This window comes from Scyliorhinus torazame, chromosome 1 (genome assembly GCF_047496885.1).
Source record: "Scyliorhinus torazame isolate Kashiwa2021f chromosome 1, sScyTor2.1, whole genome shotgun sequence".
Lineage (NCBI taxonomy): Eukaryota > Metazoa > Chordata > Chondrichthyes > Carcharhiniformes > Scyliorhinidae > Scyliorhinus > Scyliorhinus torazame.
In genome coordinates this window covers 19,976,721-20,002,654 of record NC_092707.1, presented here as the reverse complement: position 1 = coordinate 20,002,654, position 25,934 = coordinate 19,976,721, and the positions used below count along the sequence as shown (strand labels likewise).

General features: G+C 45.8%; 2 protein-coding genes across 4 annotated transcripts in view; one reads left to right on the top strand and one right to left on the bottom strand.

The window, feature by feature from the left end:
• The window catches only part of serpind1 (serpin peptidase inhibitor, clade D (heparin cofactor), member 1), a 28,365-nt gene extending 17,927 nt beyond the window's left edge, over positions 1-10,438 (top strand). For all 3 annotated transcript variants that reach the window (XM_072474116.1, XM_072474207.1, XM_072474293.1), the window contains 4 exons: positions 2,378-3,304; positions 4,188-4,461; positions 6,344-6,491; positions 8,684-10,438. In XM_072474116.1, coding sequence (XP_072330217.1) covers positions 2,378-3,304; positions 4,188-4,461; positions 6,344-6,491; positions 8,684-8,875 — 1,541 coding nt within the window. In that variant the 3' untranslated portion in view covers positions 8,876-10,438. The remainder of the gene's footprint in view (positions 1-2,377; positions 3,305-4,187; positions 4,462-6,343; positions 6,492-8,683) is intronic.
• The window catches only part of pi4kab (phosphatidylinositol 4-kinase, catalytic, alpha b), a 345,324-nt gene that overhangs the window by 185,637 nt on the left and 133,753 nt on the right, over positions 1-25,934 (bottom strand). Inside the window, exons 17-19 of the mRNA XM_072473986.1 lie at positions 24,333-24,436; positions 22,158-22,326; positions 10,551-10,601 (exon numbers count right to left, since the gene is read on the bottom strand). Of these exons, the coding sequence (XP_072330087.1) occupies positions 10,551-10,601; positions 22,158-22,326; positions 24,333-24,436 (324 nt within the window). The remainder of the gene's footprint in view (positions 1-10,550; positions 10,602-22,157; positions 22,327-24,332; positions 24,437-25,934) is intronic.

The window sequence follows — 25,934 nt, the reverse complement described above, 5'->3', positions numbered from 1 at the left end:
GTGAGACTTACTCCTTCATAGCCACCACCGGAAGTCCCGCAGATACTATTATTTGCATCAGATGTTAGACCGAGGTCCGACCTGTTCCCTCGGGTGGATATTTAAGGTTCACTGGCACTATGTTGAAGCAAAGCAGGGGCGTTATCCCCCGTGTCCTGACCAATGCTCATTCCTCAATCCACATCACAAATAGATTATGTGGTCATTAACACATTGATGTTTGAGAGAGCTTGCTGTGTGCAAATTGACAATCACATTTTCTACATTACAACAGTGACTACACTTCGAAAGTACTTAATTGATTGTAAAGGCATTTTAGCATGTCCTGCAGCTGTGAAAGGCACTATTTGGGTTGTGGGAGTGAAACCCACGCAGACACAGGAGAATGTGTCAACTCCACACGGACAGTGACCCAGGGCCGGGATTCGAACCTGGGTCCTCAGCGACGCAGTCCCAGTGCTAACCACTGTGCCGTGTGCCACCCCATTTTAATGTATAAGCTGTAGACTTAAGCCTATTGTGTGTACAAGTATAAGATAGACAATGAGTGAGGGAAAAGAGGGGAAAAAATGAAAAAAGCCAAGAGGGAAAGACACCAAATTTGCATTTATAAAGTGCCTTTCACTTCCTCAGGAACAGGCCAAAGCACTAAAGCGCATTTACCTTGGGTGTGTAGTCACCGTTGTTGTGTAAGCAGCAGAAAATAAACATCTACTTAGCTGCTCTTTGCAATGTTGGCTGAGGGATGACTCGGATACCAGAGGGATCTGCAGCTTTTTTCCCCCCACAAATTCCCGAAAGGAGTGAATTGGACATTCTGAATTCTCCCTCTGTGTACCCGAACAGGCGCCGGAATGTGGCGAATAGGGGATTTTCACAGTAACTTCATTGCAGTGTTAATTGTAAACCCCGGGTCCCTGGTACTGTGAAGCAACAGTGCTAACCACTGTGCCGCCTAACCGCAATGGCAAGATTTAGTAGTCCGTTGGACGTCTCTTCATAATTCTTCATGCATTCAGATTGTTCTTGCCAGTTCCTATTTGTAATTAGTGGCAGGTCGCCTGGCTTCAATGACGGGTTCTGTTACAGTGGTGCTAGCCCTGAACCAGTCATGTGTGGTACTGCAAAGGGTGTCTCAAATTATGTTCTATTTCACAGTTGCATGGTATGGGAATCCCAGCATGCACTTGGCTCAATTCAGTTGCAGAACTGTTGATTGTATCGTGGAAGGCATTATATATAGATACGTAGATACATAGAAGATGGGAGCAGGAGGCCTTTTGGCCCTTCGAGCCTGCTCCGCCATTCATCACGATCATGGCTGATCATCCAGCTCAATAGCCTAATCCTGCTTTCTCCCCATAGCCTTTAATCCCATTCTGCCCAAGTGCTATATCCAGCCCCCTCTTGAATATATTCAAAGTTTTAGCACCAACTACTTCCTGTGGTAAAGAATTCGGCAGGCTCACCACTCTTTCGGTGAAGAAACGTCTCCTTATATCTGTCCAAAATGGTTTACTCTGAATCCTCAGACTGTGACCCCTGGTTCTGGACACACCCACCATTGGTAACATCTTTCCTGCATCTACCCTGTCTAGTCCTGTTAGAATTTTATAAGTCTCTATGAGATCCCCCCTCATTCTTCTGAACTCCAGCGAGAACAATCCCAACCTAGTCAATCTCTCCTCATATGACAGTCCCGCCACCCCTGGAATCAGTCTGGTAAACCTTCGCTGCACTCCCATGACAGCAAGAACATCCTTCCTCAGAGACGGAGACTAAAACTGCACACAATACTCCAAGTGTGGTCTCACCAAGACCCTGTATAATTGCAGCAACACATCCCGGCTCCTGTACTCGAAACCTCTCGCTGTGAAGGCCAACATACCATTAGCCTTCTTTACCGCCTGCTGCACCTGCATGCTTACCTTCAGCGGCTGGTGCACAAGGACAACAAGGTCCCGCTGCACACTCCCCTCGTCCAATTTACAACCATTCAGGTATGGTTGACTTTGTTACAAATATAGCCTTCCTGTTTTGAATGAATAGTTTAGCTGACACATTGGTAATGAAACTAGGTGCCCGTCATGTGCTCAGTTTGCACAAGAGAATAAATAAAAACCCTGATGATCATTCACACTTCAAAAATAGTCACGGACAAGATATGAACACTATTAGATTGTACAATTTCCAACGGCATCAAATTCATTTCAGAAATGTTGATAAACTTCACATTGTAGGTGAATTGATGCTTTCTGTAACAGGCGAAGCACTTGTGCTAATTACAATATTCTGGTCAGCCAACCGACAATTTATTGTTTGCAGTCATTTTCATTATTTTACTGAAAGTCTAATTTCTTCCATTTGCCACCAACAGAAGAGAATCTCTTCAAAATGAGGTACCTACTCTTCATTCTGAGTGCCTACCTGGTTCCTGTTCCTACACTGTGTGGAGTTAAGCCTTTACATGAACATTTCTACACGGAGGCAACCGGCAAGCCAGCACATCCTCAAGCCAGTTTGGACAGTGAGGATCTTGCCATTGAAAGTGCCCAAATGCAATTCCACAAAGATAATACCTTAACACAAGAGCTCCTTCCAGAAGGAGAGGAAGAGGACGACTACCTGGATTTTGATAAACTGCTGGCAGAGGAGGATGACGATTACATTGATAAAATTGACGAGATAGACGTGGTGGACGAAATGGACATGGAGCTTGAACCTGCAGATCCAGCGGCCAAAAGAGCCAGGCTACTTCGGCTATTCCACGGCAAAACCAGAATTCAACGCCTGAACACTGTCAATGCCAACTTTGCTTTTGATCTTTATAGAAGCATCAGGAATGTTGTTGCTCAGTCCGATAACATACTGCTAGCTCCAGTCGGCATTTCAATAATCCTGGGCATGGTTTCTTTAGGTGCAGAGCATGAAACCCATCGGCAGCTATTCCAGGCACTTGGCTTTGCAGATTTTGTAAATGCAAGTGTAAAATACGACACAATGACCGTTCACAATCTCTTCCGCAGGCTTACCCATCGCCTCTTTCGCCATAACTTTGGTTACACTCTCCGCGTTGTTAATAGTCTGTTTGTGCGACAGGATACACAGATTCTGAGCAACTTCACACAAAATATGAAGATGTATTACTTTGCCGAGCCTCAGTCAGCCAACTTTTCCGACCCCATTTTGATCAGCAAAATAAATGACCGTATTTTGAAGCTCACCAAAGGACTGATTAAGGAACCCTTAAAAACAGTAGATCCACAAACTCTAATCATGATTCTGAATTGCTTATACTTGAAAGGTAAATTTTAGCCTCAAATTCAACGAGTACCACGTTTCTCAACCCAAAGCATAATTGCTTCATCACGTCACCGTGCTTGGTTGTACAATAGATTTCATTTATCATAATAGCATAACTACTAAATCCAGCTTTTCCATTGATCACACAATAATCTCATCAAATTTTTATTGGTTGAAATTCAAGATGCTAAACCCAAATTACGTTTAAGTCATAACTATGCATGTACACCACTCCATCCATAACAAATACATCCAAATCCGAATTTAACTTTCACAAAAATAATTTTCTTAGAATTCAGCAAAAGAGAGAGGGTGGAGGTAGAGGAGTCATTGGCATCACTACTTTATTATTTGCGGTGTCAAAATAGAGTGCTCCTGAAAAGATTACAGAAAATGTATGTGGCATTATTAGTGTCACGGAAGTTCCCTTTGCCCTCCAATGGTGGCAGTAATGTGCAGCAGACAAAGGAATTGCATACAATATGCACAGTGAAATGGGCACTTCAAATGTAAAGGATTCAAGGGGCTGAATGGCCTCCTTCAACTCCCATGACCGCCAGATTTCAGAGGATAAAAAAGGTACTGAGGTTGAGACGCTGCATTGAATTGTTTTAAAGGATCATTTTAAACTCTTAAATGTGCCACTTCTAATTATATTTTTTCTATTATTTATGCATTTAACTGCCCATAAAATGCTAATCATGGCCCGTCTCAGGCATCTCTATGGAGAAAATATATGAAAAACTTCTAATATATAATATTCAACTTGGGAGATCTCGTTTCTCTGCGACCAATATGGAAAGTGCCAATGGAATTCAAAAATCTGCAATCCTGAGGTTAAATCAAAATATGCTATGTGACATTTTTTCCCTCTGGTTAAACAGGATCTTGGGAAACTATATTTCCAATTGAAAAGACGTACGTGGGCTCGTTCTGGTTGAATGAAAAGAGCACGGTGAGAGTGCCGATGATGCAGACGAAGGGAAACTTCCTGGCGGCTGCAGACCGCGAGCTGGAATGCGACGTGCTCCGGCTGCCGTACGTGGGAAACATCAGTATGCTGATCGTGGTGCCCCGCAAGTTCTCTGGCATGAGAGCCATTGAAAAGCAGCTGATGTCGGAAGTGGTGGTGAAGTGGTTAAACAGCATGACTAACAGGTACATTCTGCATGCTCGAGCAGTGATACAGCGTACTGTTTCAAAGTCCAAGAGCCCTCAGAGAAATAAAATACGTTGTGCACTGGCACACGCGGCTGGATGAAAATCGGTATGGTTTTAACAGTGATCTGCATCACATTGCCCAATCCAAAGGCCTCCTTTTATGAAGTGATTATAAGCGTCCAAATGCTTGTAAAATTTCTTCACAGGTTTACAGAAACTGTAATGAATTGGAGACAGTTCTGTTAATTTCAGTGATTTCAATCTAGCTCACTATTCTGTGAAACACAGAGAGGGATCAAGACTACAGGCTGCTTGTGCCCCCCCCCCCCCCTCCCTCCCACCCACCCACAAGTCCTGGCAGTATTGCCCACAGCGCCCAAGCACCCTGGGCAATGTACCCTCCTTTTTCATTTGGAGTGCACGGACGATTTGTAGAAGCGCAGGATTCCTTTACACTTTGTGTGTGGCCGACCTCAGAGTTGTGCGGCGGAACCTTTAGGTTGTTGTGCTCAGAGAAAACACTGATCCTGGGGGATTTTGCCTTTGTATCTCCTACTCACTGGCTTGTACTGTTGGAACATCAAGGGCTCTTTTTAATAAATGTGCACATTTATTGTAGCGATGTAAAAGGAGATTTACCAGAATGGCAACATGTTTGTGGGACAATTGTTTCCATTGGCTGGAGTACCAGTCACTTGAGGAGACAGATATAAGGAAAGAGCACAGAAAATATAAAATAAGGAGTACAATTCTTATGGGAGTGCAGGGGCTGAAAGACCTGGGTGTCTATGTGCATAGGTCGGTGGAGGTGGCAGGATAGGGAGAGTGAGCAGTTAATAAAGCATACACTATTCTGGGCTTTATTATAGGGGAACAGAGTACTAGAGCACGGAGGTCGTGCTGAACTTATAGACAAGGCATTAGTTAGATCTCAGCTGGAATATTGTGTACAGTTCTGGGTGCCGCACTATAGGAAGGATGTGAGCGTATTGGAGAGAATACAGAAGAGGTTCACAAGAATGGTTCCGGGGATGAGAAACTTCAGTTATGTGGATAGATTGGAGAGGTTGGGACAGTTCTCAAAGAAGATGGAGAAGAGATTTAATAGAGATGTTCAATATTATGAGGGGACTGAGAGTGGATAGGGAGAAACTGTTTCTGCTCGTAAAATAATCTAGAACAAGAGGGCACAAATTTGAAGTCATTTGCAAAAGAAGCAAACGTGATGGGAAATATGATGCAAGAATAATCTTTTTCACACAGCGAGTGATTGGGGTCCTGAATGCACAGCCTAGAAGTGTGGTGGAGACAGGTTCAATCGAGGCATTCAAGGGAGAATCAGATGATTACTTGAATAGAAATAATGTGCAGGGGTGGGGGGGAAAGGCCGGGGCATGGCACTAAGTCACAATGCTCGTGTGGAGAGCAGGCGCAGGCACGATGGCCGCCTTCCGCGACGTAACAATTCTGTGATAACTGGCAAAAGGACCATTGGGGGGGGGGGGGGGGGGGGGGGTGTTTACGCAAATGGATCAATAATAACTTTCGTTGAGAAATTGGACAAAATGCTTAAAAAAGGAAATTGCACAGCTTTGAGGGGAAAATCAAGAGAGTGGGAATAATGAGACAGCTCTGCTAAAAAGCTAGCACAGCCATGCTGGGCCAGAATGGCCTGCCCTGTGCTGTACCAACTATGATTCTATATGCTTGGGAAACAACGGTTTTATTCATCAAAGTGCAGCCTTCAAGGTGACATGAATTAACATTTTAGCAATTAAAGTACTATATAAATCAGAGGAAAGAAACTTTCTGTACAAGCTATGTGGTGTTTACAATTTTATTTAAAATTAACTCTGAGGTTTTTTTTTCCCCAAAAAAGAACAAGGAAAGTTTTGCTGCCCAGATTCAACCTGGTGAAGCACTACGACCTGGTGCCATACTTGAAGACTTTGGGCCTGACATTACCTTTCCAAGCAGAAGCAGACTTTACTGGAATATCAACTCAGGACAGTCTGGGCATTAACCTGGTAGGAGTTCCCTTGTGCACGTATACCACAAAGACAAATGTATAGACAAAATGAAATGGGCGTAGAACAACAGTAAGTCTGTTGGAGGAATCGGATCACAACGTTTATCAAATTAGACTAATCGCACTCTGAAGGGAGTTTCACTGAGACGCTGGTTAGAAGCCATCTTGTGAGGGCCGAAGATAGATCTCCACCAGCTCCCCGAGGGCAGGAATGAGCCATGTGGATGAAGGAAGCAGTTGGCTTTTGTGCCATTGCCAGTTCAGTACAGGTTATGCACCTAGCTGAAAGGCAGCTACGTTTTAAATAGGTGAAGAGAGATTTACAAATTTAAAATGCTTGAGTTGAAAGCCACCAGCTCCTATTCGCATGACCCCAAAGTCCACAATTGGAAGGACTAAAGTACATTTCTGCCATCAATTATTTGGACCACTAATTGAAGTCACAAACATGATTGAAATGGGCAACGTTGCATCTAGTTTTCACAGTGCTAAACACTAGAAACTAAAACCATTCCTACAAAGCCTTCTTTTTTTTCTACTTCCCATTAGTGAAACCAACTAACCCAAACCCCTCTGCTTCTCTCTCCTCCCCTAAGATTCTTCTATAACCAACGCATCTGTCATAATAGCTTTCTGTGCAGTTCATGGCAAATTCTGTTTGATAACACTCATGAAACACCTTAGGATATTTGATTACATTAATTACATTGAATATGCAGCACAGAAACAGGTCATTCAGCCCAACTAATCTATGCTGAATTAACACTCCGCGAGTTTCCCCCCAGCCGCCCCGTTCTCCTCTAAATCATCACAGCCTTTCAGCAGACCTTTCTATTGGCTTTTGTCCTCACGTATTCATCCAGTTTCCTTTCGAAAGCAGCCAAGTTGTTTGCCCCAACCATTTCCTGTGATAAAGAGAATTCCACATTCTATCCATTCTGAGTAAATAAATTTCCCATTTCCCTGTTGGATTCATTAGTGACCATCTTGTATTTATTGCCCCCAGTTTTAGATTCTCCCACAAGTGGAAACGTTCTCTCCACATCTCACCTGTGCAAACCATTCATAAGATAGAAGTTTTTCTTGTGGCCAACAGATTTTATCAGCTTTACGCTCAGAGCCACTTGGTTACCTGAACAACACAAGCCTTTCGCCTATTTAAATGCCCTGCTGGTTTTCATTCTGCACTATTGTCCAACTAGGAAATATATCTACTGATGTAAAACGTTCACCACTTAAGAAAAGCATTGCCCCACCAACTAAGAATGCAATTACCGGCGCAGAAAATTGACGTTAACTCTACCAATGCAACGGTTCACTTGGTAGAATGACGAAGCATTTAAATTATGTTTTCCCATTCTAAGTGCAACGGAGGATTTGTACATTTAACAAGGCAATTAAAAACAGGCAACAATCGAAATTAGTGGAATCTTAAGTTAACAGGTCAATGTTACGGAAATATATGTACCTGAATTTCCAAAGTAAGTTTTAAATTATCTTGAAAGAAATGGGGCTAATAATGGATTAAATTACTTTCAAGAACTATAACAAAGTGTGTATATTTTCATCTGAGAAAACCATTCTATTCCCCCCCCCCCCCACTCAAGAGAATGAAGTCGATGTGGTCAAATGGTGTGCAATAATGCCAAGCTTTGATGATGACATACACAGCTTTTGTCTGTAGTTACAGATTTTCCCCCTCAATACGGCAATGTCCTTTCCAGTCCATCAATATAATTTGCAAAACTTGTCACTTAAGGTAATCAAAGTCTAGAATGCCCTTTCCCAGTTCTAACAATGATAGCAGGATGCAGCCTGCTTGGGTTTTGAATACCATAAAACCATAAGACATAGGATCAGAATTAGGCCACTCGGCCCATCAAGTCTGCTCCGCCATTCAATCATGGCTGATATTTTTCTCATCCCCATTCTCCTGCCTTCTCCCCATAACCCCTGATCCCCTTATTAATCAAGAATCTATCTATCTCTGTCTTAAAGACACTCAGTGATTTGGCCTCCACAGCCTTCTGCGGCAGAGAGTTCCACAGATTCACCACCCTCTGGCTGAAGAAATTCCTCCTCATCTGTGTTTTGAAGGATCGTCCCTTTAGTCTGAGAATACAAGCTTGTCCTGATCAGGGCTAACTAACCCATAAGAGTGATTGATCACTTATGTCTCAATTCTTTCAGTTCAAGCATCAAGGGTCGATAATGGTGAATGAAGAAGGGACAACAGCGGCGTCTGTGACAACGGTCGGCTTTATGCCCCTTTCCTCGCAGAATGAATTTTCCGTCAACAGACCCTTTTTATTTCTCATATACGAGCACCGCACCGAATGTCTGCTGTACGTGGGGCGGGTAACAAACCCGCAGAACAATTAATGGCCGGCGGACAGAAATTCTACAACCTAAGTTTTTCAGAAAAATTATTTCAGAATGAAATTTTGTATCGCAATGAATGAGACGGTAACTGTAAGCAAATGAGTATGGCTTCACAGAAAAACCTGTTGAACAAAATTTTGGGAACAAATCCAGTCCGTCAACATTTTCCGCACAGAGTTAAATTTACACCTGATCCGTTCGACTACTACGCACGTGGCTTGAATTCAGCAGCTTGAACTATCGTCCCACCCTGACATTTTTTTAGGTTTTAACCCCAATACTGGGATTTCAGTGTAAACACCTGGGTCGACAAACCCACGAGGGAGATCTGGATTTTTGCATGTGTTGCCCTTTGAATAGGGAAATTTTTCTGGCTGTTTGGGTTGATGCAAAAGATCCCAAAATTCTACTTTAAACACGGATTCTCCAGGTAGCTGATGTAACATTTCTGCCCCGGTCGACACAATCAAAAACAGATTAGCGTGTCAACCACAGAATCATTGCCTGTAACATGGCTGCTACATTGGCATTCATAAATGCAGCCTGAAACTCAAGTCAAGGCCCAATCCAACACCAGTTCCACTTTGGAATCAGTTTAGGCTTTAACAACGGGTTTAAACTACACATGTTTTAGCATCAGTGCAAAGCTCAATCTGCGTTGCACGGGCGTTAAACTTGAAACAAAAATGAACCATTTGCAAGAGACGCGAATTCTGGTTCGTCTAATTCTTTTTAATGTTGGAAGTTTTCCTCATTGAACAGGTTTATAACACCAGAAGCATGATTAGGAGCTCTTTGGTCATCCTCCTATCCTGGGGCTACTCAATGGCTGGCAAAATTGCAACAAAGAAATGGTAGCTCACACTATTTGCTTGTATTGCAAAATTAAACATTTACTTTCAAAGTTAACTCTAACCCATCAACTCTGCAAATAGCCAAAAAGTGCAGGCAGAATTTACAGGATAGAGAAACATTACTGCACCTGTTCAGGTAGAAAGCGTTTTGTTTTCTTTAAATTGGATCATCATCTGCAAAGGAAACAATTGCTGGGCTACATTAGGGTAAAGGCAGGGAAGTAGCACGAGGTGAACTGCTCCTTCAGGGGGGTCAACATCGGCCGAACGGTTGTCTCCTGTGCTGTAACCATTCTCCAATTATAAAAATGATGAAACACACATTCTGCAGCTGCATGCAGCATCCACTGCGCTCATTGTTCATCCTGATACAAAAGCAAACCATGTTGACTGGGGCACACTTAGCGATGCCGCTTTACTGTCGCTCCCAAGCATTTCTTGATCAGATCACACTGCGTAAATCAGTCGTGGTGCTGAGACTGTGCTCCAGTTTAAGACATCCCAAACCCAAAACCGGAAGGCAATTTCCTATTTCAACAGCACTTCTGTGATAACTATGATACTGCTTTCCTGGACAAATGTGCGTCGGTCTTTGTTTTTCAATTACTCAAATCCAATACCATGGGGAATTTTTGTTCTGGACATGGTTATGTAATTATTTAATGTACTCTAAATTATGTAGTAATTAAAAATGAATATACCTTTCGTATATCGTGTCCAAACCTAGCCCCTATTCATTGGTACGCGGTTTCTATCAAGTCTATGCCTCCTACAAAACAATACTGCGCGGTTTTCGATAAGGACTTGAAAAGGGTACTCACCACTGCAATGACAGGAATAAGAACCCCCAAATTACCCGCACTACTTGAAGCCTGAAACAAAAGAATAAATGCATTACTGTAAGTACATGTTCCGATAAATATACTGCCGAGAGCTTGTTGAGGTTCCATTAAAGTTTCAGAAAAAGAAGAGTTGAAACATCAAAAATTAGCCTCTGGTAACAGTTAACTTGGAAAATCTCCACGCATTTTGAACATGGACAGAAGTCTCACCAAGTTTACATATGTACCAAAGAAAATTATACTCTCCAATTGTAATTAATTTAGCCAACCTGGAAAATACACAGTGGTTTGCGGCGTTAACAAGTGGCAGAATGGTCCGATCGAAATAGTTTTGATTTGAAGACGATGTTTGAAAGACTTAGCCACAAATTTATTTACAGCATCGGTTGATCATAAACATTAACGTAGGGCGGCACGGTGGCGCAGTGGTTAGCACTGCTGCCTCCCGGCCCCGGATCATTGTCCAAGTGGAGTTTGCACATTCTCCCCGTGTTTGCGTGTGTCTCGCCTGTACAACCCAAAGATGTGCAGAGTAGGTACGATTGGCCCCTTAATTGGAAAAAAAAAATTGGGTACTCTAAATGTATGAAAAAAATAATAAACATTAACTTTGCAGAGATATAGAGCAAGATTCTCTGGCCTCCCCACCGTGTGTTTTTTAGCGGCAGGAAGTGGCCCGCCATTGGCTGGTGGCGTGATCACTGCTGTCAATGGGATTTCCCACTGAATCCATCCCACGCCTCCGGGAATCCCGCCGTGGGCATGCGTCACTGGTGGGACCGGGAGATCCCGCTGGCGTGATCAGCCAGAAGATCGCGCCCTATAACTACTGGAGCTTCATTTAAGACTATATGGCGGCGACGTAAATGCGGTAAACAACTGTACTAGTAGCATGGTTTTAGAGGTTGTGGGCACTCAGACCGTGTAGAGAAAAGGGTTAAAGTTGGGTCATCTGCAGTTATAGCATTACGTTAAGCTTTGAAAACAACTCAACGATGGCTTTCACAGCACGTCCTTAATCTAGCCAGAACATCTGCCACTTAATCTCCACATTATTCCATCCCATGAAAGGCCACTCTAAAGTCAGTTCGAATGCTCGAGATACTGAGCTGTGCAGTTCCACAAAGCAATGTCATAACATCCCCAAATTTCATGGGTTTCAGGATGCCTATAGGTGAAATCACAATTCAACCGCATTATTTTTAATCATTACGCTATACAAGGTGGATGATAGCACCTTAATAAATTGCTTCATACTGTAGCTCATTATGTCAATTGCATTTGGAGTACTTTTGCATTGCACTGACAACATTGATTGTTGTAAGGGAAACTCTGGTTTTGTGAGCTGATTAACGGGTGCAAGTGTAAGTAATCTAGGTAATTTTGTGGGGTGAGAGGAAAGTGTGGAGCAGACAGATGATTGAAAACGTGAATTTGTGTGAAAGAAAATGGAGCCCTTAAATTGGTGCTCCTGTAATGAACATTTATGGGAATAGCTAGTCAGCCAGTAGGAATAGTTTTGCATAATGACTGAGGCCAGGAATTACTTTTTTTTTTTATAATTTGTTTTTTTAAATTTAGAGTACCCAATTCATTTTGTTCATCCAGACCACTGTCATTTGAGCCCGGTGGACGACCTTGAACTGTGTCAGGCTGAGCCTGGGACATGTTGTGGAGACGTTGACTCTACTCAACTCGTCCGCCCAGAGACCATCCTCTAACTCTCCACCTAACTCCTGTTGCCATTTGTGTCTCAGCTCCTCGGTCTGTGTTTCCTCTGACCCCATAAGCTTCTTATAAATGTCCGAAAGCCTCCCTTCTCCCACACACACTCCGGAAACTACCCTATCCTGTATCCCCCTTGGTGGTAGGAGCGGGAAGGTTGAGACTTGCCTGCGTAGGAAGTCTCACGCCTGCAGGTAGCTAAATTCATTCCCTCCCGTCAGTTCAAATTTCGCCTACAGTTCCCTCAAGCTGGGAAGCTCCCTTCTATAAACATATCGCCCATCCTCTCGATCCCTGCTCTCTGCCACCTCCTACATCTAACCTCCCCGGGGAAAAACGGTGATTATTGCAATTTGGGGACCAGACCGATGCTCCCTCTGCTCCCACATGTCCCCTCCATTGCCCCCAGACTCTCAGGGCTGCGACCACCACGGGGCTGGTGGAGGAGCCTGCCGGCGGGAACGGCAGATGCGCCGCTACCAACGCCCCCAAACTAGTGCCCTTGCATGAAGCCGCCTCCATACGCATATTCGCCCAAATCCAAACCGCTCCAGTACCTCCCACAAATATTCCCATTCCACCCGGTCAAATGCCTTCTCTGCGTCCATTGTGACCACTACCTCTACGTCCCTACCCTCTGGGGGCATCATGATAACAATCAACAGCGTTCTTACGTTGGCCGCCAACTGCCTCCCCTTAACAAATCCCGTCTGGTCCTCCCCAATCACGTCCGGGAGCAGTCTTCAATCCTTGAGGACAAGATCTTATCCAACAGTTTGGCATCTACATTTAGTAGGGAGATCGGTCTGTAGGACCCGCATTGGGCAGCACAAGTGGATAGCACTGTGGCTTCACAGCGCCAGGGTCCCAGGTTCGATTCCCGGCTTGGGTCACTGTCTGTGCGGAGTCTGCACGTTCTCCCAGTGTGTGCGTGGGTTTCCTCCGGGTGCTCCGTTTTCCTCCCACAGTCCAAAGACGTGCAGGTTAGGTGGATTGGCCATGATAAATTGCCCTTAGTGACCAAAAAAGGTGAGATGAGGTTATTGGATTACAGGGATAGGGTGGAAGTGAGGGCTTAAGTGGGTCGGTGCAGACTCGATGGGCTAAATGGCCTCCTTCTGCACGGTATGTTCTATAACTCCGAGTCCTTATCCCGCTTCAGGATCAATGAGATAGTGGCCTGTGACATCGTCGGGGTAGCCCCCCCTCTCTCTCTTGCCTCATTAAATATCCTCATCAACAGTCACCCCAGAATCCCAGAGAACTTTTTGTAAAACTCCACAGGGTACCCATCCGGTCCCGGGGCTTTACCCAACTGCATGGCCTTCAGCCCATCTGCTACCTCTTCCAACCAGATCGGGGCCCCAGCCCTTCTACCAAGTCTTCATCAACCTTCGGGAACTTCAGCCCCCCCCAAGAATTGCCTCATCCCCTCCGGCCCAGCTGGGGGTTCCGACTCATACGGCCTGCTGCAGAATTCCTCGAACACCTTATTGACCCCAGCTGAATCTCCAACCAGGTTCCCATCTCTGTCCCTTACTTTCCCAATCTCCCTGGCCGCCTCCCGCTGTCTAAGCTGCTGCGCAAGCATTCTACTGGCCTTCTCCCCATGCTCATAGAACGCCTACCTCGCCTTCCTCAGCTGCTCCACCGCCTTCCCTGTAGTTAACAAGCAAAACTCCACCTGTAACCTCCGTCGTTCCGTTAGAAGCCCTGCCTCTGGGGTCTCCGCATACCTCCGGTCGACCTGTAGTATTTCCTTTATCAGTCGTTCCGTCTCTGCTCTGTCTGGCTTCTCCCTGTGGGCCTGTATCGAGATCAGCTCCCCTCTAACCACCGTCTTCAGCGCCTCCCAGACCACCGCAGCCGAAACTTCCCCCGTGTCGTTGACTTCCAGATAGTTCTGGATACATTTCGTCAGCCGCCCACACACCTCCTCATCAGCTAAAAGTCCCACGTCCAGCCTCCAGTGTGGGCGCTGGCTACTCTCCTTGCTCACCTGCAGGTCAACCCAGTGCAGGGCATGATCCGAGATCACGATCTCTGAGTACTCAGTGTCCGCTACCCCCGTCAGCAAATTCCTGTTCAGGATAAAAAAGTCAAACCCTTTTAGCTCCTTTGCCATTGCTGGCACCCTTCCTGTCCTTGAGCTCGATCGGTCTAGCCCTGGGTTAATGACTGTGTTGAAGTTCTCTCCCCCCCCCCCATAACCAACTTATGCAAATCCAGGTCCGGGAACTTCCCCAACATCCTCCTTATGAACTCCACATCATCCCAATTCGCCGCATACACATTCATGAGTACCACCGGCAGCCCCTCCAGCTTTCCACTGACCGTTATGTACCGACCCCCCCACGTCCGCAACTATTCTTCTTGCTTCGAATGATACTCGCTTATTAACCAGAATCGAGACCCCTCGAGTCCAGCCCCGAGTGGAAAACCTGTCCGACCCATCCCTTTCTTAATCTAATCTGGTCAGTTACTCTAAAGTGCGTCATTGCCATGTCTGCCTTCAGTCCCCTCAAATGCGTGAACACGCGTGCTCTCTTAACCGGCCCATTTAGCCCTCTTACATTCCATGTGATCAGCCTGGTTGGGGGGCTTCTCCTCGCCTCCTCCTCTTTCCCCCCTCCTCCCAAAAGAATGCACTCCTTGTCAAGTTATCTGTGGAATCTCACCACCATTGCGCTCGGGGGGGGTGGGGGGGTCACCTACACGCGGCTTCCTCGCTAGCGCTCTGTGCGCCTTGTCCACCTCCAGGGGTCGTGAGAACGTCCCCTCCCCCAGTAGGTTCCGAAACATAGCCGCTTTGTATGCCCCTGCATCCGTTCCTTCGGATCCCTCTGGGAGACCCACGATTCTCAGCTTCTGCCGGTCGGACCTGTTTTCTAGATCTTCCACCTTCTCCTGAAGCCTTTTCTGTTGGTCTCTCAATATTTCCACCTCCAATTCCACTGCAGCTTGGTGCTTCTCCTGCTCAGTCAGTGCCTTCTCCACTTTCTGGATCGCCCAATCTTGAGCATCCAGTCTGAGTCGCGCAGTCGACTCCTTAATCGGGTCCAAGCAGCCCTGTTTCTGCTTGGCGAAACCCTCCTGCATGAACTGCACCAGCTGCTTCGTCGATCGCTGGGTCGACAAGCCAGAACTTCGGTCCTCCGCAATGCTTTCTCCTGTTGCAGCCTCAGCCCAAGCCTTCTCCATTCGCCTATTTCTTCCTTTGCGAGCACTCCTGGTCTGCTTCTCCATGCACTGATGTAGGATTCCTCGTCACAGTTGTATCCAACATCAATTTCCCACTTCAGATCCGACAAAAAAAATCGGGGGAAAAGGTCCAAAGTTCCGACCCGAGCGGGAGCCACCAAATGTGCGACCTACTCCGTCATAGCCGCCACCGGCTTAGTGCACACTCTTAATTACCCTAAAGGAGGTGGTGGTGAGCTGTCTTCTTGAACGGCTGCAGTCCACGTGGTGTAGCTACACCCACAGTGCTGTTAGGGAGAGAATTCCAGGGTTTCGCCCCAGCGACAGGAATGATACATTTCCATGCCAGGCTGCTGTGTGATCTGAAGGGGAACTTGTATGCGGTGGGATTCCTACCACATGTGTCCTTCTATGTGAACCAGGTTACAGGTTTGGAACATGCTGTTGAAGCAGCGTTGGCGAATTGTAGCAGTGCATCCTGTAGATGGTACAAACTGCTCACACTGAGCATCAGTGGTTGACACAGTAAATATTTTAGGGTGTTCTGAGGACAGATTTACGCCGGTAAATGCTAAAAATGGACAAATGCAATACTTTGGGGTAATGCCTGGATTCCTTTGGATAGTAAATCAGTGCAAATGATGAAAAAAAAACAATCATTTAAGGATTAATTTGCAAGCGCTGAGGAAGGACAAAGTCACGCTAGCCAGATGTTTGGAGAGCAACAGTTAGTCCATCACGCATTGCTGTGGTTCTCTGATTGGAAGGGTTACAAATCAATTTAGGCTGCGGTTGTCAAAACTTTAGTTCTTCAAGCTAACTGCAAGCAAATGTTCATAACCAACTAATTTACTTGGCACTTGAGACTGAAGAAAGCGAGCATTATTTTCTGGACTTGCGTTTCAAAAACAAGGCAGCCCTACCTGGGGCAAAACAAGTAAAAGGAAATCATGCCAAGTCCATCGATTCCCTGTTTGGATTCCTTTTACTGAGGTGTGGAAGGTGAATGATTCCTTTCATTAAAAATACATGCAAGGGGCGGCACGCGGCACAATGGTTAGCCTTGCTGCCTAAGGTGCTGAGGACCCGGGTTCGAATCCCGGCCCCGGGTCACTGTCCGTGTGGAGTTTGCACATTCTCCCCGTGTCTGCGTGGGTCTCACCCCCCACAACCCAAAGATGCGCAGGTTCGGTGGATTGGCCGCGCTAAATTGCCCCTTCATTGGAAAAAACAAACAAACAGGTACTCGAAATTTAAAAAAGAAATACATGCAGACGCCTACCCACTTTGGTTCTTAGAATTTCTAAAGCTTAAATGCAACACTTCAAAAAAGGGAGGTAAAAGGTTTTCCGAATACCCTGAAGTGTCAAAGCCCAAAATATTAACCTGTAATCTTAACCATTTTAGATACGGACAGTCCAACCACGACTTCCCAGCATTTCTTTTCATTTCAGATTTTCAACACTAATTGTTCTGAGAACTCAGGTTTCAAATTCTTTTGGGTAAAAAGAATAAAAGAATTCTTGTGAAATCGGACAGGAATGGGTGGAAACTAAAATAATACAACTCGCTACAGATGAACTTTGTGCTATGATGCTAATTATTAACCTGTAAGTTTAAACTTTGAACAAATGCAGTTATTTAATTCACTGTTTAAAGAGAAGCCTGCTAATATTTACTTTGATTGTGACAAACAACGTAGCTTGCCGTCTACTTAATATGACCAACAAGGGCTGTGTGGCTTTCCAATTTATGTTAATGTAGTGATAAGGGCAGCCATGATTACCAACAGGATACATTCGGCTCCCCACTGTGGGATTGGGGGGGGGGGGGGGGGGGGGGGGGGGGCACCCAGACCAAGCCTCGCACAGGCACAGGACAACCCAACACCCCTGACCCACCCACCAGGGGAACCCCCACACTCCCCCCAAACCAAGCAACACTGCACCACCTCCGCCCCCACCTCCCTGACCTGTCTGGATCCACCCACATGTCCAGACCTTCTCCATGTTCGCCCCCACCCTCCCCAACCTGCACAGGTTTCCCCACACACACCCCTTGACCTGAGCACCCACCGCCATGACACAACCGGGCCTAACCCCAAAGCAGCCCATCATAAACTCTCCCAAGCCCACCCCAAAGTCTGTTCGCGCAACCCATCCCCGCAGATGTCCGGATTCGACCGATGCCCAGATTCCACGCCCCCCCCCCCCCCCCCCCCCCACATTATGTCCAGATTTCACCCCCCTCCCCCATGTCCAGATATTCTACACAACAATTCTTTCTCCCCCCCCCCACCATCATTTTTCATTGGGTACGCCGTTCAAAAAGCTGAATCAAATTATCAGTTTAGCGCTTTGTGAGTCTGATGAATTTGTGTTCAAACCCGTTAATTGACTGGAGAACATAATCCAGGTCAATATTTAGGTGCAGCACTGAGGAAGCCCTACATTGTCAGATGTGCCATCAATCAAATTAGATGCTGAACAGAGACATTGTCTGATGCAACTGCCTACATAAGAGCAATTTGTTGTGTACAAGCATTACAGCACAGTTCTGAAAGCTGCGACAAGAATAAACACATCTTTTAATTTGACTATTAAGGTGAGCAATAACGTTTTAGGAACAAACGAACGGCAGGATATATATCTCGACACTGATCAAGTGAATAGATAAGTCTTGCATCTGTTGGATCAATACCTTGTTATCAGCATGGAATATAGGATATTGGGACAGCTCCAGCAGTTTACAGCAAATAACAAAAATATTTAAATGTCATTTAAATCACAGTTCTTGCATTCTGTTTGGTGGAATGGAGTCCATAGGAGATTTGTAAAAAAAAAATGTAGACAGAAAAATGTAGACAATATGGTGTCTGCCACTTAAGGTTCCAAAGTTTGTTGGAAAGTAAGAATCAAGATTCTAATGCCAGACAGTGGCATACTGGTAATGTCACTGGATTAGTGATCCAGAGGACCAAACTAATTCTCTGGGGACAAGGGTTCAAATCCCCCCCCCCCCCCCCCCCCCCCGCGCCCCACAACAGCTGGTGGAGCTTGAGTTCGATTCATAAAATCTGAAAATAAAAGCTAACCTCAGTGATAATGACCATGAAACCATTACCAATTGTTGTAAAAAACCATCTGGTTCACTAATGACCTTTGGGGAAGGAAATCTGCCGCCCTTACCTGGCCTGGCCTACATGTGACTCCGGACGCACAGAAATGTGGTCGGCTCTTAATTGCCCTCTGAAATAGCCTGGCAAGCCACTCAGTTCAAGGACAGGTAGGGATGGGACAATCTTAGCCTAGCTAGCGATGCCCACATCTGATAATAGTATATCTAAAAGTTGAAAGATTTTCGGCTTTGAAAGCTGTGCTGTTTGCCACTCTTCCTTTAGTAAGCTTTATTTGTAATAATCAGAGACCTTGTTTAGCCAAGTCAACAAACAAACATAGATTCCGAATTTTGCACACTGATTATATTATCTTGAATGAATGATTCCAGCATAAAGAAATGAAATGAAATAAACCAGCCCCATGATCATATTATCTTGAATGAATGATTGCAGCATAAAGTTGTACAAAGGAGAGTGGGTACAGTTCTCATGGGACAAGGGGACTGATGTCGCAATCTGTAGTGTTGCATTGGCAAAGTTAGCTTACGTCCCCATGTCTTCCCAGCCATCAATGATTATTAATTCCAACTAGTTCAAGAAAGAACTCGAGGCATTTCACAAGGTTTTTATTAAAGCCAACACTCTGCTGAGCACCATTACATCACATCACAGGATTGGGGGTATACAGGCATCGATGACTACAAGAGGCATCATAAAGTTTTCAATGCAATAGTAACTGTCAGGGTTACTCCAAAAGCCAATCCAAGAGACCATTTTGGTACTGCCTTTAAAAATGGTTTCTAACACAGGTAGCTGTTTTACAACAAAAACAGCTACTTTTATGTGTATGGCAACTTTAATATAATGACAAGTCCCAAGAAGCTTCACAGGAGCATTAGAAAACAAAATGAGACAGAGAGTCAAAGCAGTTATTCCATCACAAGACCAAAAGTTTTATGATTCAACGGTGGTTGGGAGGGTGAGCTGTGAGGAGGATGCAAAGATGCTCAAGTGAGTGGGCAGCATGGCAGATGCAGTCTCATGTGGATAAATGTGAGGTTATCCACTTTGGTAGCAAAACAGGAAGGCAGATTATCTGAATGTCTACAGATCGAGAGAGGGGAACAACATGGGTGCCCTTGTACACCAGTCACTGAAAGTAAGCATGCAGGTACAGCAGCCTGGTGAAGAAGGCAAATGGTATGTTTGCCTTCACAGCGAGAGGATTCGAGCACAGGAGCAGGGATGTCTTGCTGCAGTTATACAGGACCTTGGTGAGACCTTATCTGAGGAAGAATGTTTCTTGCTGCGGAGGGTGTGCAGCAAATGTTTACCAGACTGCTTCTTCGGACGGCGGGACTGACGTTATGAGGAGAGACTGAGTTATATATTAATATTATATTGAGTTATTGATAGGATTATATATGTTGGAGTTTAAAAGAATTAGGGGGGGGGGGTCTCATGGAAGCGTATAAAATTCAAACAGGAATAGACAGGTTGATGCAAGACGGATGTTCCAGGTGGCTGGGTAGCCCAGAACCAGGGATCATATTCTGAAGATACAGGGTAAACCATTTAGGACTGAGATTAGGAGAAATTTCTTCACCGAGAGCAGTGAGCCGGCCACAGAAAGCAGTTGAGGCCAGAACATTGTAGGGGGAGATTCTCTCCCTGTGTTGTGCCCAGCCCACCTCCCATTATTTCCGTAGAATAGAGGCCGACCCCTAAACGGGTTTGCGCCGGACGCTGAATGGAGCACGATGCACACGGCCCGTACCACCGGAGGTACTCTGATTCAGGCTTTCACAAACTCATTTAAATATACATTTCCGGCTTCTAGTTGGAGCGTCCCGGCTCACGGGAATCTACACCCGCTGGTGCAGCGCGAGGCTGGCGGGAATCACTACAGAGTCATGTCAATGTCACTTTAAGAAATGTTTATCTTCGTAAGTGGCTGCAGTGATGTCATTGTGTGGGTGGAGCTGAGCTCTGCTCTTTACTTTCGCTTTGAGCTGTTTTGGCTCTGTGTTTTAGTTTCACTTTCAGTTGGAGAGCTGCATTCAAACCAAGCAGATGTGTATTGATCTCTCTCTCTGTATGCTAAAGAATGGCTCCAGATCACTTGATGATTTCAAAGTAATACCTGTTTCTGTAAGGAATGCAAACCTACTTTTTTGTTAAAAAGGGTTATTTGGCTTATGGATGGTGATTGGACAGTTATTAAGGGCTATCTATAGAGTACTGTATCTTTTGGCGAGTTATCAGGGTTGGTAGTTGATAAACTATTTACTATGTGTTTGTAAAATGTTAACTGGATTCATAGAATAAACATTGTTTTTGTTTAAAAATACTTTTAGATCTCTGTTGCATCACACCTGTAAAGTGGGCCCTTGTGCTCCCCATAACCAAAATCTATTAAAAGTTGTGGGTGAGGTGAACTCCATGATATACTTTGGTGTCCTCTAAACCCTGGCCCATAATTACAGATCACCATTAATGGAGGTAAGATGTGATGACCATGCTGGGGGCTTGGAGGCCATTGGTGTCCCTAGGTGGTCCCTGCAGTGCCTGAAAAAGGGGGGGGGGGGGGGAGGAGAATCCTTAAAAGGGGAGGGTGAGGGAAGTATCCTTAAGGGGGGCCCTGAAGCCTGCGTGGGGAGGGGGCTCTCTGCTGGCGAGGAGGGCCTCTGGGGCTGTCTGGAGATCAGAGCACCCTTTAAAAAGGGCACCCCGATCTCAAAGGAGCCGGCCTCACCGGCATCTTTTGGTCCTGCGCCCCTCTATCCTGGCAGGAATCTCCCCAGGCTCCAAACAAATGACTACGTGTGGGAGAATTGCGATGGGAATCACCCCGGAAATGCCAGCAGGATTCTCACCTTTTTTTCCCGCCCAAAATGTCACTTTGTCAGCTTGTGGGAGAATTCCGCCCTGTATGTTTCGAACGAGTTCGATGTAGCTCTTGGGGCTGAAGGGATCAAAGGACATGGGGAGGGAAGCGGGAACAGGTTACGGAGTTGGATGATCAGCCATGATCATAATGAATGGCAAAGCAGGCTCGAATGGCTTACTCCTATTTTCTATGTCTATGCTTCAATGTTGGTCAAGAGTTAGGTTGAAGGAGTGTCTTAGAGGAGGAAAGAGAGGTAGAGAGTCAGAGTGGTCCGAGAGTGATATTGGCCGGAGGCCTTGCCAACTGAATGCATAGCCACCAACGGTGGAACAATTAAAACTGGGAACGTTCAAGAGGCCAAAATTAGGGAAGCGCAGATATCTCAGAGGTTTGTGAGGCTGGGGGAGGTTACAGAGATAGGGAAGGGTGAGGCCATGGAGGGATTTTAAATAAGGATGAGTATTTTGTTTTTAAATCAAGATGTTGCCTGACCAGCAGCCAAAGCAGGACAGTGAGCACAGAGGTGATGGACGAACGGGACTTGGTTCGAGTGCAGAAACAGGCAGCACACCCTCAAAAGCTCATGTGTGGATATTTTCCATGACGAACCTAAATGGAGCCTCATCTGAGAATGGTTCAGCCTCTTCCTTACCTTTAACGCAGGACCTTTCTCACTCGCTCTTTCACTGGCTCGTTTCCCTTCTAAACCCAGCTGTACAAAAAGCTCCAGCAAATTGACGAGAAGTTCATCCACCAGCTGCTCCCCCTGCAGGTTAGCTGCTATATTAGCAAGGGCATTGATAACTGCCAAGGAGCAGTGCCTGAAACAGAGAAAAGGGATGGTTTACATAAAAACATCACATCCATTAGCCCAATAAATTAATCCATTTTCTGAAGTGCTTTTCAAAAACAATTTGCTTCTCATAGCAAGTTATACATTGAAGTCTGGAGAGATGGAGGCTGAACAACCCTCCTCCGTGCTGAAATCACTATGATCCTGTTCGACAGTCAGGTGCAATACAGAAATGTATCATTCGGAAACCTTTGTCCGGAATTTTTTTGAGCAAAATCCAAACAGTCCCTCGACATCACCGCGGTCATTTTAGTACAATACTTCACGATCGGAAACATGAAATACGGGCAGCACGGTAGCATTGTGGATAGCACAATTGCTTCACAGCTCCAGGGTCCCAGGTTCGATCCCCGGCTTGGGTCACTGTCTGTGCGGAGTCTGCACATCCTCCCCGTGTGTGCGTGGGTTTCCTCCGGGTGCTCCGGTTTCCTCCCACAGTCCAAAGATGTGCAGGTTAGGTGGATTGGCCATTCTAAATTGCCCTTAGTGTCCAAAATTGCCCTTAGTGTTGGGTGGAGTTACTGGGTTATGGGGATAGGGTGGAGGTGTGGATCTTGGGTAGGGTGCTCTTTCCAAGAGCCGGCGCAGACTCGATGGGCTGAATGGCCTCCTTCTGCACTGTAAATTCTGTAAATTCTATAAAATACGGTATTTAGATAAGTAACATTTTTATTACTGCTTTATATGTTTTATCATCGTTTTATGTTTCAGGTAAATATTAATATCTACACTGTATTCCAGTTCGCACACAGCTGGTCTGGTATTCGAAACTCATTCTATAATCCAGAATTGACTTAGTGCCAGGTTTTCGGACTGCAGAGTATTGACATTACATTATATTTCACCATGCTTGGTAACATACATCTCAAATTGCCAATACTAATAGATTTTATTCTTCGTGTTTAAAATTTATCCAACGAGGCCGTAGCATCAGACGGTCTTTTACAAAACCTCAAAGAACACAGCATTCAAACAAAACAATGGAGAACTACTAAATGCACACAGACCAAGTTGCCAGGACTTCAAGGGTACAATTCACAGGGCTACTGGCATGACGGGAGAACCAAGGTCGCTTGGACCTATACCACTGAGAACAGTAAGAACAGCAATGTTGTGGGAGCTCAATGCTCTCTTGGATCCTTCATCACTGCTGGGTTAATATCTTAAAATTCTCTAGTAAGACATCGTCACAAAGGTTACAGCAGTTCAAGGAAAAGGTCCACCGCCTCCTTCACAGGGCAACCGGGGCAGGTGATTAATGTGGCCTTGCCAGGGTCATCCACATCTCAAGATCGATAGAATCCCTACAGGGCAGAAGGGGGCCATTCGGCCCATCAAATCTACACAGACCCTCCGAAAGAGCACCCTACCCTATCCCCGTAACCCCACCTAACCTGCACATCGTTGGACACTAAGGGGCAATTTAACATGGCCAATCACCTAACCTGCACATCTTGGGACCGTGGGAGGAAACCGGATCACCTGGAGGAAACCCACGCGGACACGGTGAGAGCGTGTATGCTCCATCCAAGGCTGGATTGAACTATCCCACCATGCACAGGAGAATTGTTTTTACGCCGCAAGTTTTGATGATCTGAAATACGCCACCTGAAAGGATAGTGGAAGCAGATTCAATATTAATTTGAAAAAAGGAATAGGATAAATATTTTGAAGGGGGAACGTTGAAGGGCAATGGTGAAGAGGCTGGAGAGGACTAGTTGGGTAGCTCTCTCAGAGCCAGCTCACATGCGACGGATTAAATAGCCTCTTCTGTATTCTATGACTTTAAAGAGAGCAGAAATCAATGGCCAAAAAACAGGCTGTTCGGTTCTAAGTTTTGACATAAGTGACTAAAAATGAAGACTCTTAGGTTTAAATGTATTTCTACATTTTTTGGGTAAATCTTGATGAGACAAGAGGAATGAAATGAAAGGAAAGTAAACACTTTGTATGTAGCAATACTTCAAACCCTACCTGTATCCGTGATCCTTGTGGTCTTTAGTTGCTGAGTAAACTACTGAACTGGCTTTCACGCTGATTTGTTGAAAGAGGTTCCACACTTCTTGGTAAATATATTGCTGTTAAAAAAAATACAAGAGTCCGTCAGCCCTGAACTAAAATATGGTCCAGCTTGGGAACTTCAGGTGCAGTACCGAAGATTTTCAATTTAAGAACAGGACAGGTAAACATGAATTTGTCCTTTCTAACTGCAATTCACACAGCTCGGGGGTTCTCCCCAACTTATTTTCTGATCAGAAGTCAACATACACAAGCAAAACTAGGTGAAGGAATAATGAACAAGCAACAAACGATCTTAACGCCTTGATACATACAAAACAATATCAGCTTTATCATAGAATCCCGACAGTGACTCCCCTCTGACTCTCGGATGGCGTACTTAATCTTCTCTAGGTGAAGAAATTCCGAGAGGTCAGCGAGCCAGTCTGCAGCTTTGGGTGGTGCTGCCGATCGCCAACCGAGCAGGATTCTCCGGCGTGCGATTAGGGAAACTAAAGCAAAGGCGTTGGCCCCCTTCCCCATGTGTAGCTCTGGCTGCTCCAATAACCCCACAACCTCGGACATTGCCTCAGAGAAGGCTGGCCAGAACCCAGCACACCTGGGGCAAGCCCAAAACATGTGGGTGTGGTTGGCCGGGCCCCTCTGGCACCGCTCACATTTGTCCTCCAACTCCAGGAAGAACCTGATCATTCGGGTTCTGGTCAGGTGCGCTCTGTGCACCACTTTGAGCTGCATTAGGCTTAGCCTTGCGCAGGAGGAAGTGGAGTTCACCCTGCTCAGTGCTTCGCTCCAGAGTCCCCATCCCACCTCTGTCCCCAGTTCGTCCTCTCATTTTTGACTGGTCCCATCCAGTGTAGTCCGGGCTCTGTCCAGTAGCAGTCTGTATATTTTCCAACATGGCCCCCCCTTCTCGCAGCTTGTGCCTATCAGGTCCTCTAGTAATGTGCTTTCTGGGGCCTCAGGGTACCCTAATGTCTCTTTGCGGAGGAAGTGCATTATTTGGAGGTGTCTCAATTTCTAATTCCTGTCCTCTTGATAGTTCCCACTTCCTCGTCAGTTCGTCTAGTGTCGCCAGTCTGTGCCCTACGTAGAAGTCCCCGACCGTCAATGTGCCCCCGTCCTGCATCCATCTTTTGAAGGTGGGATCTAGCATGGCTGGGGGGGAATCTGTGATTGCCGCAGATGGGGGCCATAAGGGACATTTTGGTTATCCCGAAGTGCTGTCTCAACTGGGTCCACGTTCTCAGCGTGGCCGCTACCACTGGGCTCGTTGTGTACCTTGTTGAGGAGGATGGGAGTGCTGCTGTAGCCAGGGCCCGGAGGGTCGTTCCTTTACAGGATGCCTCCTCCATTTGTACCCAATCTGTGTCGGGTTCTTGCACCCATTCCCTCACTTTTTCTGCCGTTGCTGCCCAGTGGTAGTATTGTAGGTTCGGTAGAGCCAGGCCCCCTCTGACTTTCCCTCTTTGCAGTGTCGGTTTGGGAATTCTCGGGTTCTTGCCCCCCACACAAACGCCATGATTAGCCTGTCTATGTTCTATGCTTTGGAAAAAGGCC